Below are 14,628 nucleotides of genomic sequence, written 5' to 3' on the forward strand. Positions count from 1 at the left end.
CATATTTCTTTATTCAATTATTGCTGTGGCACTATATATCGAACACTTCTCTTGAAATATTGTTTCAAGACTAGGATCAACTATCTCATTTATTGGAATTATTTTCCTCAGTTTCATTATTTGAGAAAGTATAATTCCAAATCAAACTGTATTATTTCCTATAAATATAGTAAGTTCATTAGAATGATACCAGTCCCAGCCTCCGGCCACAAGGTCATCTCTATGAATAATTGATCAGTATTTTTGCCAGTGAAGATCAGATTTCTGAGGGAAAGATTAAACCTTACCAGAAGATCCACTGGTTGCAATTAGCTTGTTCTGACATTCAAAATGTGTAATTTATAGGTTCAAGCTGCCCTTAATTCAACAGTTGTATTCCTCCATATATTGAATGATCTGCATGATATATCGATCAGTGAGGTTTTAATTATCAAACATAATGTTTATATATTGAACGGCAAGGTTTTAAATATCGAACAGAACTATTTATTATAAATCATATTACCTTTAGATATAAGAAGGTTGTAATAACATGAACAAAATGAAATTAATTTTAAATATAAATCACAAAAATAGACGAAGCAATTAATACGTATTAAGATATTCTAAGAAACACAAAATTCAGTTTCTTATCTCTATCTTTTCACAGATAGCAGGACATGTCTTTATTCTTCCTTGTTTCTTTTCTTTCCCTTTAATTCTTCCCTGTACTCCTTTGAAGATATCGCATATGTTTTCCTTAATCTAAACTGATTAAGTTTCTTCGGTACTTGAGGAACTTTGAGAAAATCTTTGAAAGAATCCTCGCTACCACTTGAGGTGAGTGACCAAGCAAGTTCCAAAGCAATTTCATCCTCATTCAATAATTTTGGCTTTCGACCTTTTACTCCGTTCTTCAAAATGACAGCACCAGGAAGATCCTTCTTGGCAGAAGGTACATACACCTCTAACTGTTCATCATTCCATGTTAAATCATGATTATCTCTGCCCTGATAATTTATTTCTTCTTCTTCTTCTTCTTCTTCTTCTTCTTCTTCTTCTTCTTCTGATGATGATGATGATGATGATGATAAACTGTCTGTCTGCAGTCGCTTAAGTGCGGCCAGTATCCAGTATTCGGGAGATAGTAGGTTCGAACCCCACTGTCGGCAGCCCTGAAGATGGTTTTCCCTGGTTTCCCATTTTCACACCAGGCAAATGCTGGGGCTGTACCTTAATTAAGGCCATGGCCGCTTCCTTCCAACTCCTAGACCTTCCCTGTCCCATCGTCGCCATAAGACCTATCTGTGTCGGTGCGACATAAAGGAAAAAAACAACTGTCTGTCATCGTTTCATTTTGATTAGCCAATATTGTTTCATGTGTTGCATTGTACCAAGTAGTAACACTTTTCCAATAAGCGTACAAATCTGGTTCACCATCATTCTGCTTTTCTCCATCATGTCTTAGTTTGTCACTGTACTTATCAAGAAAACAAGGAGGCAAGAATTCTTTCAGGTCATGAAGCACAAAATTTGATTTGTGATTGGAAGTGGAAGGTCATGGCTAGCGGTAGAGAAAATAACACTTCCTGACATTCTCTTTCTTGATGGACACAAGAGTCATTTATCCCTTCAAGTCATTGAATATTGTCATGACCATGAAATAATATTGTACTCCCTTTTCCCTAATGCCACCCATCTGAAGATAGGTGAAAACTCACAAAAAAAAGAAATTAATAAACATGTATTTATGTTAATACAATGCATTATTTAATGTTACTGTTATATTATTCTCTGTATTATTCTCATTTAGGATACCGGTATTTCCTTCCAGAAAGCCATATTTCATAAAGGTTACAGAATTTGCAGAAATCTAGGATATGTCCTTCCAGGAAGCCATATTTCATAAAAATGAAATGTTCTCCATATGATGAAAGTATTTAAGCACAAAATGTTACAAAATTTGCAGAAATCCAACACACACAAAAAAAAACATTTCTAGGTTTCTTAACAGTTACCTAAATGCCTTAGAATGCTTATTATTTTGTAATCAAAATTCTGTATGATTTAGATAATTATAATATTACTGTTGTTGCTTGCATTCAGTGTATAGTGCCATTACCCTAGTGTCATTGTATGAAGACTTGGTGAATGTATGAGGAACAAATGAACAATACATGCATGCATGCATGACTAAAAATTGAACCAATATTCATCCTAGCTACATATTAACTTTCATACAACATATAAAGTAATTATAAGCAGTTGAGAATACGGAATGACACATTTCAGTAAAACCTGTACATGACTGTGGACAAATTACAGATGTCAATTAATATTAACAGAAGTATTATTCTCCTTCAGGATATGTCCTTCCAGGAAGTCATGTTTCATAAAAATGAAATGTTTCATGCATGACGAAAGTATTTAGGCACAAAAATGTTACAGAATTAGCAGCAAATGAGATTTTCTAGGTTTCTTAACAGTACATACCGTACTTGCATTCATTTTGTTACCTAAATGCCCAAGATTGCTTACATGAATTATTCTGTACTGGAAATTCACTATGATTTAGTTAATTATAATATTATTGTTGTTTTATATGTTTTATATGGAACTGAGGGAGAAAAATTATTCTCAGTTTTAACTCATATCAATTTTTCTTCATGTGTCAGTATAAATGCAACAAGTTGCACCATGTGCCATGTATCCCTACTCTCACCTCAAGGTTGAACTTTATTCCCAGGCCTACTGACCTAGATGGAATGTGACACTGTTGAACTGACTGCAATGTCATTATACCAGAATACGGAATGTGGGAGTCGTAATGCATAAGACTGAGTCCAGTATTATGATACTATAATTTGCTTTCCAACATGACTTCACTTATACATGAGCTGTGAAATTATGAGTCTTTATTACTTTCAAAAGTCTGTTAGTTTTTATCAAGTTCAATTTCCTATTCCCTGCATAAATCTTGCACACAAATTTTTAAACTCAAGATAAAAGTGTGGATATGCATGGGATGGATTTAACAAATCCCCCTTGTATTATTTTCACTTATATTCCATGAGAATAGCACACAATTCATAGGAACAGCTGGTCATTTGAATCAAGATATCAAAATTGGACTTAACCTGGGTATGCAGGATGTTAATAATGATACCGTATTTGCTTTACGTCCTACTAGCTACTTTTACCGTTTTTGGAGATTATCCAGAATCCTCTGCATAGGTAACATGACTGTAGTCATCTGTATAACATTTGAAGAACCATACATCATGCCACATTCCAAATTTATTCCTGAGCCTTGTGATGGTTATTTCTTCTGGCACACTAGCAAACTCACCAATAGTTTAGAAGACAAAATACTGTGTAGTCGACATACTTTGACCTTGTGGCAGCCTCCTCATGGGGGAAGTTGTATTAATCAAATATAAAAACATACAAAACTCCTTGGGGAAAAAAATTATGGTACAAATTTTGTTTGAAACATTCAACATAGATGTCAAACGTGCACATCACATTACTGCTTCACAAGATGAGGAATGAAAAGTTGAAAGGAACTTATTGTTGACTTAGTTTAGAGGTTAAAGATATCTCTGTTCATCTGCACCATAGATCTGTGAATGTACATTTGTCTGGTAACCTGCATGATTCTGGAGTCTGTCATAATAAATATTATTATGATTATTTCTTTCTGAAATAAAGACTAATGCTACAGTGTCAACCATAAGTTTCTCAAACTTGGAGGTTTAACTTTCCTAAGTAAATTTTTAACAAAGTACAAAGTAGGATCCAAATGTTTGAGGACTGCCCACACTCAGTGAACTACGAGCATGTATTTAAAGTATTGGTGTCAGAAATGGATATTAGCTTCCTTTCCCTTCACAATCAGAATGGTTTCACTCATGAACAGTCAAGCAGTGACACACACAGTTGTGCTCTTATATTGCTGGTTGTGTTTGTACTGTAAAGTTGGAGAAATGTATTTTAAACAGCAGTATGCACATATCAAGGTTTGTCAGCATTTGGGAAAAACACTTTTGAAAACTTTCAAAATGCTAATGGTGCACACGGTGACTCTATGATGGCAAGGTCAAAAGTGTTTACGTAATATCAACATTTTAAGGAGATCTGAGAATCCATCACTGACAATGGACACACTCTTCTCGACCTGTGACTACACATTCCAATGAAGTAATTAGTCATGCGTCAGAGCAGTAAAGAAGACACTGTTTTAAGGAGCCTGAGATATTACCAAGTGAGCAATACCTTCTCCATGACAACTCACCTGCACATTGATCTCTACTGGTCTCAGAGTTTGTTGTCAAACAGGAAAATTCTGTGCTTCACCCTTCCACTTATTTATCTGACTTAGGCCCCAGTGACTTGCCTCATTCTAACGATGAAGAAATACAATGCATGTATAAGAAGTATTGTGAATGGGCCAATATCACAATGGCAACGTTTGGTGACCCTGTGTGCATGCGCATCTGTATAGAGAGACATCTCAAGATGGGCCATGTAGCACTGGATACATGGAGCTGAAGCAGGTTAGTCTGCTGTGGCTAGTCAAATATAGCGCATGTGAAGACTCATGTCATAGTGCAATGGAGCAATACATAATCATAAAGTTATATTACAAATTGGGAAAATGGGAGACGGAAACGCATGTAATGATGGTGCAAGTGTACAGAACAGAAGCCGTAACCAGAAAATGTATTTCCGACTGATTCAAATACTTTCAAGAAATTCTTGATGATGTGCCATGTCTGTTCTGCTCATGGCTTCTGTTCTGTACTCTTGCACCAACATCGCATTCTCCATCACGGTTTTCCCAATTTTTAACAAAATTTTATATTTATACCTTGCTCCAATCACTATGACATGAGTCTTCACACACACACACACACACACACACACACACACACACACACACACACACACACACACACACACACACACACACACACACACACACACACACACACACACACACACACACACACAACTTTTGAATTAATGTAGGACACTAACCTGCTTCAACTTCATAAGTTCAACACTATGTGGCACTTCTCGAGATATCTCCCTATCCACTTATGCATGCACGCAGTGTTACCATACATTGCCATTGCAAGGATATGGTCCATTCACTGTACTTTTCTTTTAGACACACCTTGTATCATCTTACATACACAAATTAGGTAAAAAGAGAATAAATTGTAAGATGTTTCCAAAAGAGCAGAATTCCAGAAGTTTTACCAATGCTGGCAAAGGTATATGGTCACCCAATGGAATTACAGTAGAAGTCCGCTATAACGAGTACGGCATATAACAAGAACTCCGTTATAGCGACATTTTTCTGTCCCTTCAAAATTCCTATATTAAACTGTGTATCGTCCTTCGGTTACAGCAAGAACCCTATCACTGGCGCATCCGTTATTACGAGCGATTAAGCGCACGCGATTTTTTCCGTTACCGATATTTATGCACCCCAGCGATGATATTGCATGCGATCGATTACCTTCGGCATTGTTTCCTCGCTATGTGCACTAGCGATTTCTCTCGTCGACATTCGGAGGCGATTAGTAATATCCGTTGACGGTTGTTCCGAAAAGAAAATTCGAAATGAAAAAGAACATACTTTCGCAATAAATGCGTAAATAACGTGTCCGATAACGGTTGTTAACTCGTTAAACATAAGACTGACTAAACCGCCGCTTAATTTTGAGGCTAAATACTGCAATTAAGTAAGAATGGGATACACCTTGAGATATGGCAGAGTGCTTAATTGTTTTAATCATACGTATAGTACGGTTAAGTTAGGATACGTGACGCTGTTTGAATAAGAAAACTGAAACGTTTGCAACAAAATGCTATCGATCATCATCGGTACGGTATAGTTTTCTTACTTTGTGCATTTGCGAGCTCTCTCGTGGACATTCAAAGGCGATGTTGGAGTTTATTAGTAATACCCATTGACTGCTGTTCTCTAAAGAAAATTTGAAATGAAAGAGGAAAACACGTTTTCGTAATAAATGCGTAAATAACGTGGCCGATAGCAGTTGTGAACTCGTTAAAAATAAAGACTAAAGTAAACGATATCTTAATTTTAATGTTATATACGGATATTAAGTAATAATGTGATACACCTCAAGATATGGCAGAGTACATCACTGATTTCAGAGGATATTTCATATCTTCTCGCGTCTAGTTACGGCTATTTACATGTAAATTTTTCGCGAGGAGGTTATTTCTCTACATGCGTTTCAAATATGTTTTCATGATAGACTACATATACGGATAGGTTAGGTGACGCTGTTTGAAGAAGAAAGCTGAGGTGTTTGCCACAGAAGTCTCTGGAATGATACCGTATTTCTCCGAATCCAAGACTTTTTTTTTTCTCAGAATCTCATGCGAAAACTCAAGGGTTGTTGCATTCGCGGCCTAACAGTAAGTTAATGAATACCACTGGCAACTACCGCGGTAACCACGCTGCTTCTTTTCACACGCGCACAGAACTCGTTGACAATACACGACCGCCTCTTTACTACACATCGCTAGCCGCGACAACCGGTTGTACAGAGCCTGTGTGTTTCTCAAATCTGCAGAATGGCATCAAAGCGTGCGACCCTTCGAATTCTTAGAAAAGCCATGGCTACTCAGTGGCCGAGTCATAACGCGTCTATTGTACTTGACGCTTAGTAAAATTAAGGTTTATAGACAGTAGGAATATTTTCGTGATGGAGAGTCGTATTGTAAAGATACGTGGAAAAGGTATTGCCGGCAAATTTTCAACGGGTTCTAGTTGATATTATGATACCAATTATAAGTTCATGTTTATTAAACACACGATAACGTAGAATAATTGTGCAGCCGCAAGTAAATACGGCATAGGCCTAACTAAAGCCAATATTTGGCGTTAGCGTGAAGACAAAGAGCTAAACAAATGCGTACTGTACAAAAAATACATTCAGTGGTCCGCAACAAGGACGCTTCAAAGAAGTCGAAGATGAAATTGTGAGGTATGCGCACGAAAAACGCAAGGGCGGAATGACCTTACCGTGGCGCTATAAACTCGTTCGTTGACTTTCAACGTTCGCGATTAGGCCAATACATCGCTAGCCGCTGAATTTGGCCGAACCCGACAAGCGAGACGTGCGTGTAGCGGCAGCCGGTTATATCTGACGCTGGGTTAAAGTAACAGTTTTATAGACAGCAAGAATAATTTCCTGATGGATCGTTGTAGGCTATTGTAGAGACGCATGGAATAGGTATTGCCGGAAAATTTTCAACGAGTTCTCTTCGGTATTATGATGCCAATGTTGAGTTAATGGTCCTTAAACCAGCGGAAATAAATAATTGTACAACCGCCCAAAATAAAGAAATACGGCGTGACGAAAGTCAATGTTCGGCGTCTAAAAATAGTCAAAAAATGCGTAGGCCTACTGTAAGACAAGGCATTCATATGATTTACCAAACTTCTTTTGAGCCTGATTTAAATTATTTGAAGGAAAAAGTGGGGTTCATCTTGGATTCGGAGATATACGGTACTATATTTTTTTCAGAATGAAATTAAACATACACTTTCACGTAGTATCGGATTACGAAAAATAACAAACAAGTAAGCCGTAGTGTGAATATCATCTACGGAAACGCAAGTTTTGAACAAACTGATGCCGTTTCATACCGATTTTAAAGTGAATGAAGGGTTTTCCGACTTTTATACAAAAATCGGATATAACGACAATCCGTTATAGCGAGTATATTTTTCGCTGTTATGAATTCTCGCTATAACGGACTTCTACTGTACTTTGAATGCGGCTGTGCACCAGTGTTTTAAAGTCACAGTAAGTAACTGTACATGTAGTCCTTGAACTTTTGGATCCTACCTCGTATACTACTTAAGGATTGTGGAAAGCAAATGATATCAAATAAAACTAAAGATATATAGTACATAAGATAAATTTCAAAAATTGAATCCACAATAAAGGGACTTACATCTGCCAAATTTTGTCAGCTGGTGCATCCTTGTTAGCAGAATGTGGTAACTTATGGTGATACTGCTTTGTCATCGGTACCGGTGGTGGATGGTGATGACGGCTAGAGATCTTTTCCTTTTTGCAGTAGGTTGAACTGTCAATTGCTGGAGGTCTTGATGGTAGTTCAATATGATTTGGATTATCAAAGCAAGTTCCCAGATTTTTCTGTTCTTCATCCTGGTTTTCACTTGAATAATTCATTGGATTAGCCATAATTCGCATCTGCTGCTGCTGCTCCTTGCCAGAAATGTTGTTATTGTTGTTGTTGATAGGGGGTGATCGAGAATTGGCTCCCACAACAACATGACCAGAAGCTCTCTCCAGTGTAGCTCGTCCCAACCACACCCAGTCATGAGCATTGGTAGTAGACTCGCGTGGTTGCTTCTTCCCGCTAAGAGGACCGTTTCCACCCAGATTTATACCACTTCCTCCAGCTACTTTGCTCACAGCAGCACCTAAACTCTGCAGGCCACTAGGACTTCCACCAGTTGGAAGACCAGGTGATTCCAAAGTTTGTGGTTTGAATTTGGAAGCATATACTACACATGACACCACAAATACCACAATTGCAAAACAGAAGGCAGCCAGAAGCACATACATTCCAATTTCTAATGGAGTCATATGCATGGTATTATGATGTCTAATTCCAACACTAGACGTCATGCCATTTGCAGCAGCTGAATGGTGCTGACGAGCCTGGACGGTCGGTTCATGGTTGTTTTCATCTTTAAGGGGGATTTCTGCAACATTAAAAACACAGGGATTAAAATGTAATTTACCAGTACACTTTAAACTTCTAGCACTGATGTATTAGATGGGGTGACACAGTTCAAAGGCATTTCTTAATATTAAAAAAAAAATGATGTCATTAGCTATAAAGGTAGCTCACTCCTTGCCCACATGAACATTAGAATACAATTAATATCAATTATACTATTGCAAGATCAGTTGTAAATATGACCAGATGGTGGAAATATGGTCAAATATTAACATGCATATTGTGATTTAATTTCTACATCAAAGGTACACATCGTCAAGTAAATTCATTGCAAATGACCTATGTAGCTTTGGGCTGATAGACAGGGTGTCTGAAAATAAGTTATGGAAATTGTAAGAGGACATAGTGTTCTGAAACAAGAATCAATCTCTGGTGTATGTTATTTTCTCCTTGTGAAAGCTCACCAGAAAATCGACAAGGAAGTGTAAGTTCAATCATGCTGCCTATGCAGCATGCAGCCAGACATTTTGCTTGCTCACATGCAACCTTGTTAGTAATGGCAGCGTATCACAGAGCACTATCTGATCATCATGCCTGAATAATGTAGTGTCTGTATTCTGATTATAAAGCACTAAGATAATCTGAACCAACTGGCATACCAAACTGTAATCCTAGTAGTAAAACTCCTTCCCGTTTTGGGTAAACACAATGCATTCGTTTTATGAAGCATATTAGTAAACACAGTATATTTTCTGCAATGTCAAAGTGCACCACACAGCAAAATAATTACTGAAATGACATACCCTCTTACCATACACTATGTAATAAAAGTAAACATTGCAAGCACATCCTGTGGTATTGATGGATATTAAAGGCTAAGTTTAGAACAGAGTATCCTAGGCTAATATTTTTTTTTTGCTAGTGGCTTTACGTTGCACTGACACAGGCAAGTCTTATGGCGATATGATGGGATAGGAAAGGGCTAGGAGTGGGAAGGAAGTGGCCATGGCCTTAATTAAGGTACAGCCCTAGCATTTGCCTGGTGTGAAAATGGGAAACCACGGAAAACCATCTTCAGGGCTGCCGACAGTGGGATTCGAACCCACTATCTCCCGGATGCACGCTCACAGCTGCGCACCCCTGACCGCACGGGCCAACTTGCCTGGTGCTAGTAAAACGGGGTCCAAAGTAGTTGCACACATTATTATCGTGTTTCTATAGGTGTTAATCAGAAATGTACATCATACATCTTCTTTACTTTATTTAGATTTCCTGATATAATAGGCCAGGCTTTTACAGCTCGACTTCAGAGTCCTGAAGCCACTGAGGAGAAATTAGTGATAATTGATTTCTGTTAAATATTTATGTTATGTACATATTGCGAATGTTAATATTTTTATTTAATTCTTTTAGTGTGTTTCATCCAGCAAAAACTTATAGTAAATGATGCTTTATATTTCTCTTTCCTGATGTCCTGCTTTCCACTCCCTCTCCTCTATATGTGTTGAGTCACACATTGCACTCTATTGTATTGCTTGCCAACTGCACACCCCATGTAAACAGTCGATACCATGCAGTCCTCAGTCATGCACTCGTGTCTGCTCTGTTTGCTAGTAGAGATTCTCATCATTTCTGTGTACCCCATGCATTTTCCTTGGGAATTTTGAATGCTAATATCAACACTCTTCACTGCTAATGTTCTGTTGCGAATTCAGTGCATTACGTCACAGGACAGAAGAGATATGAACCAATTACCCCTGGCGATTAACCAAACAGTTTAGCAAAAAATGAATGATTGATCCTTTCTTATATTATTGGGTTTATAAAGCCCATGAATTTTCCATAACTTTTTTTCAGACACACTGTATTACTTCAGCGTAAACTAAATCATACTTACCCAACCACACATAACACATGACACTACAATTAACAGATACTGGATCATTCTGCCTAGAGTTCTGATCTGGCACTGAGTGATAACTATCTCTTTGGACTATTTAGGAAGTACCTGGGTGGAAGTTGCAACAAGGATGTAGATCACTAAAGCATCATGTTATGCCTTATGGTACTTCATACTAATTTCATCTATGCCAAGATTAATGCACTGGTCCACTGTAGGAACAAATATTTAGATAGATATGGGAACTACATGGAAACATTTTCTGTACCAAAGCTATGTATGAATGAGTTAAAAAAATTATGCATTGTGTTAAGGGAATTTTGATTTCTATCCTGTTATGTGTTTGTAGTGGTTGGTATCATGACAGCCCTCCCTTAAGTTTTGTTTCAAAACAGATGACAGTCGTGAAGTGCGCAAGTGCGTGTGTTTTTTATGTTCCAGTGGAAGTGCTTTTGGCAATAATGGTGTTAGGAAATATTCCTGTACAATAAATTATTTTGCTTATAGATTAAGCTCCAAATTTATTATTACGGAACATTTTCTGGCGACCGTGACAGGACATAGTTAAGATGGAGGAGCTTAAACAGTATAATAAGGAAAGATCACAAATACGTAGACTGTTTACGAGAGCACATGGCGAGTTTCAAACAAAAATATCTGAAGCAGTCGTAGATGCGGAAGAAATATTGACATACCGTACTTCCGTATTTTAGAAGATAAGGCAATGCGGATGTTATCTTTGGATGAAAAGATTCAAGCACTTAGGGGTGTCGAAGAAACGACAGAAGAAGACGACGCCAAGGAATTCGACACGGCAGAAACGTACCGGGAGAAGTGGCTACAAGCTAAGGTTAAGTTCGAAAGTAATTTTCAAGTGAATTTATTTGTTGGTGGAGGTGAAGCCTTAGCGAGTGAGATCGAGACGACGAAGAAAAGGAATTTCAGTTTACCAGAGCTACAGCTTAAACAGTTCGACGGAGATATAAAAAACTGGATTGGTTTTTGGGGACAGTTTAAGAAAATAAACGACGATAGTGATATCGACCCGGAAGATAAATTTCAGTATCTTCTACAGGCTACTGTTCCAGGTTCCGTGGCCAGGGAGCTAGTTGAGAGTTTCCCTCCGTCCGGAGCGAACTATCAAAAAGCAATAGATCATCTGAAATCCAGGTATGCCAGGGAAGAATTACTTATAGAAGTATATGTCCGAGAACTTCTAAATCTTGTTCTGCTTCAAGCTACCGAAGGTAGTACCCTTAGTATTGGAAGCCTCTATGATAAATTAGAAACACAACTGAGAGCTTTGGAATCTTTAGGAGTCACTAGTGATAAGTATGAAGCAATGCTGTATCCTTTGGTGGAGTCTGCATTACCAGAAGAGGTTATGAAGGCATGGGAGAGAGTTCGTGTATCTCATATATCAGAAAATTATCACGATCATCACCTAAACAAGTTGTTACTGTTTATAAAACAAGAAGTGGAGAGCGAAGAACGTTTGTCACTTGCTCGCTCTAGTTTTATTGTGAAGAGGGATGACATGTTATGCAAGCCAGGTAAACAAGAGAGACTTCCCACTGCTGCTGCTTTGTTCTCAGGTGAGGGTCAGAAAACTGAAACAGGTTGTATCTGGTGTGACAGGAGTTCCCATAGATCTGCTGATTGTTTTAAAGTGAGGAATCTTCAGAATGGAGAGAAGAAGGCTATTTTGAAGAAAAGGGGTGCTTGCTTTCGTTGTTTAAGGAAGGGGCATAACTCGAGCAAATGTAAAGCATTTGTGAAGTGTATGATTTGCTTAAAAAGGGATCATTGAGCTATCTTATGCCCTGATTTAGTTACTAAGAAAGAGGAGAGGGAAAGTTCAAAGGGAAAGGATAATCAAAATAATCAAAACACTGAGACTTTAACTGCCTGTCAAAATGCAGAGACGCTATTACAGACTCTTGTTGTGAAGGTTTCTGGTAGTGAAGGACCGGTCAAGCTTGCACGAATTTTATTAGATTCTGGGTCACAAATGTCTTACATAACCAAAGAAAGCGCTAGGAAGTTAGGACAACAAAAACTGGGAAAGGAAGTGATGTCTCATTGTTTGTTTGGAGGTGTAGAAACTAGCAAAGAGACCCATAATGTTTATGATGTAACACTACAAGCACTAAAAGGGGATTTCAAATGCACAGTCTCGGTGCTTGATAAGAAGAAAATATGTGGTTATGTTCCAAGGTTAGAAACTCAACATGTTTACCCTGTTCTTGCAACTAGAAACTTTCAGTTAACAGATGTTGGGGTCAATGTTCCAGAGGTGCATTTGTTGCTTGGAGCAGATGTTTTGGGGAAGCTGCTTACAGGAGTTCTGATTAAGCTGGATGAAAATATGTATGCACTGGAAACCAGGTTAGGTTGGACAGTGATGGGTCAGCGAGATCTGGCTAAGGGCAATCAGTCACTAGTCAGTCTCACTTGCGGTAAAGCAATGGATATATCAGACTTGTGGAAGTTAGAAACTATTGGCATAAAGGACCCTGCAGAGTCTCAGTCAAAGAAAGAGATGGAAGAGGAAGTCGTGAAACACTGCAATGAAACTGTAAGGATGAATGAAGAAGGGAGATACGAGGTTCGTCTCCCCTGGAAGGATGGCCATTCAGAATTGTTGGATAACAGGAAGTTGGCTGAGAAGAGGTTGGGAGCAGTCACTAGAAGATTGGTAAACTTGGACAAGCTTAAAGATTATGATGATGTGATTCAGGAGTGGATAGAATGTGGAATCGTGGAGACTGTAAATGAGAATGACGAGGCGTCAGGCCACTATTTACCGCACAGAGCTGTAATTAAGGAATCAAGTTCAACTACCAAAATTAGGCCCGTGTTTGATGCCTCGGCAAAAGACAGACTTGGCAATTCGCTGAATAAATGCTTGGAGAAGGGACCAAATCTAATCGAGATTATTCCCAAACTTTTGTTGCAGTTTCGAAAGCATGCCATAGGGGTTACGGCTGATATTAAAAAGGCATTCCTAGAGATAAGCCTCTATGAGGATGACAGGGATTGTCTAAGATTTCTCTGGTGGAAAGATTACTCCAAAGGCGAGGTCATCACATTGCGGCATTGCAGAGTAGCGTTTGGGGTTACGTGCAGCCCATTCCTATTAGGAGCAACGATAGCGCATCACCTGAGTAAAGTTTCAGCTGAAGATCTGAAAACGGCCAAGAAGCTGCAGAATTCTTTCTACGTGGACAATTGTGTTACTAGCTGTGAAACCAAAGAAGAGATGAGCGAGTTCATTGAAAAATCTACTAAAAAGATGAGTTCAGCACATTTTGAATTAAGAGGGTGGATAAGCAATTCACCAGAAAAATCAGAGTCAGAGAACATTGTTTCAATACTTGGTCTTATGTGGGATGCTCGGTCAGATGAGATGTTCTGTATCAGTAATACAGTTGAGCTAACCACACTTTCAACTTCTAAGAGAAGCTTACTGTCAACTGTACAACGTATTTTTGATCCACTTGGTTTTCTGTGTCCAGTAACATTAATCCCTAAATTATCGATGCAGGAAGCCTGGAGAGAAAAATGTGGATGGGACGAGGAATTACCAGAACAAATAACAAACAAATTCCATTCTTGGGTGAAACACTTACCTTTGTTGAAACAATGCAGGATTCGAAGAAGACTTGTACCATGGGAATTTGATAGCAGGGGATTAACTATTCATGTGTTTGCTGATGCCAGCAAGTTGTTATATGCTACGTGTATATTCCTAAGGGCAGAAAAGGACTCTATTGTGTCATTACAGTTGGTCCAAGATAAAGCTAGGGTTGCACCTTTAGGACCAATAACTATACCCCGCCTAGAATTGTTAGCTGCTGTCATAGCCACTCGGTTATGCACACAAGTGAAAAGGGCATTAAACCTCCAAGACTGTAAAACGTACTTTTGGAGTGACTCTACAGTGGTGCTCACCTGGATCACGAGGAAAGGAAACTGGAGTGTAT

General features: G+C 38.4%; 1 protein-coding gene across 1 annotated transcript in view; it reads right to left on the reverse strand.

Annotated features, from left to right (window-relative positions):
• Positions 1–14,628, reverse strand: part of dtn (transmembrane protein 132C dtn) — an 877,664-nt gene that overhangs the window by 27,574 nt on the left and 835,462 nt on the right. The window contains exon 11 of the mRNA XM_068226042.1: positions 7,984–8,764. Within this exon, the coding sequence (XP_068082143.1) occupies positions 7,984–8,764 (781 nt within the window). The remainder of the gene's footprint in view (positions 1–7,983; positions 8,765–14,628) is intronic.

The sequence above is a fragment of the Anabrus simplex genome, chromosome 2 (genome assembly GCF_040414725.1).
Source record: "Anabrus simplex isolate iqAnaSimp1 chromosome 2, ASM4041472v1, whole genome shotgun sequence".
In the NCBI taxonomy this organism is placed as follows: Eukaryota; Metazoa; Arthropoda; class Insecta; order Orthoptera; family Tettigoniidae; genus Anabrus; species Anabrus simplex.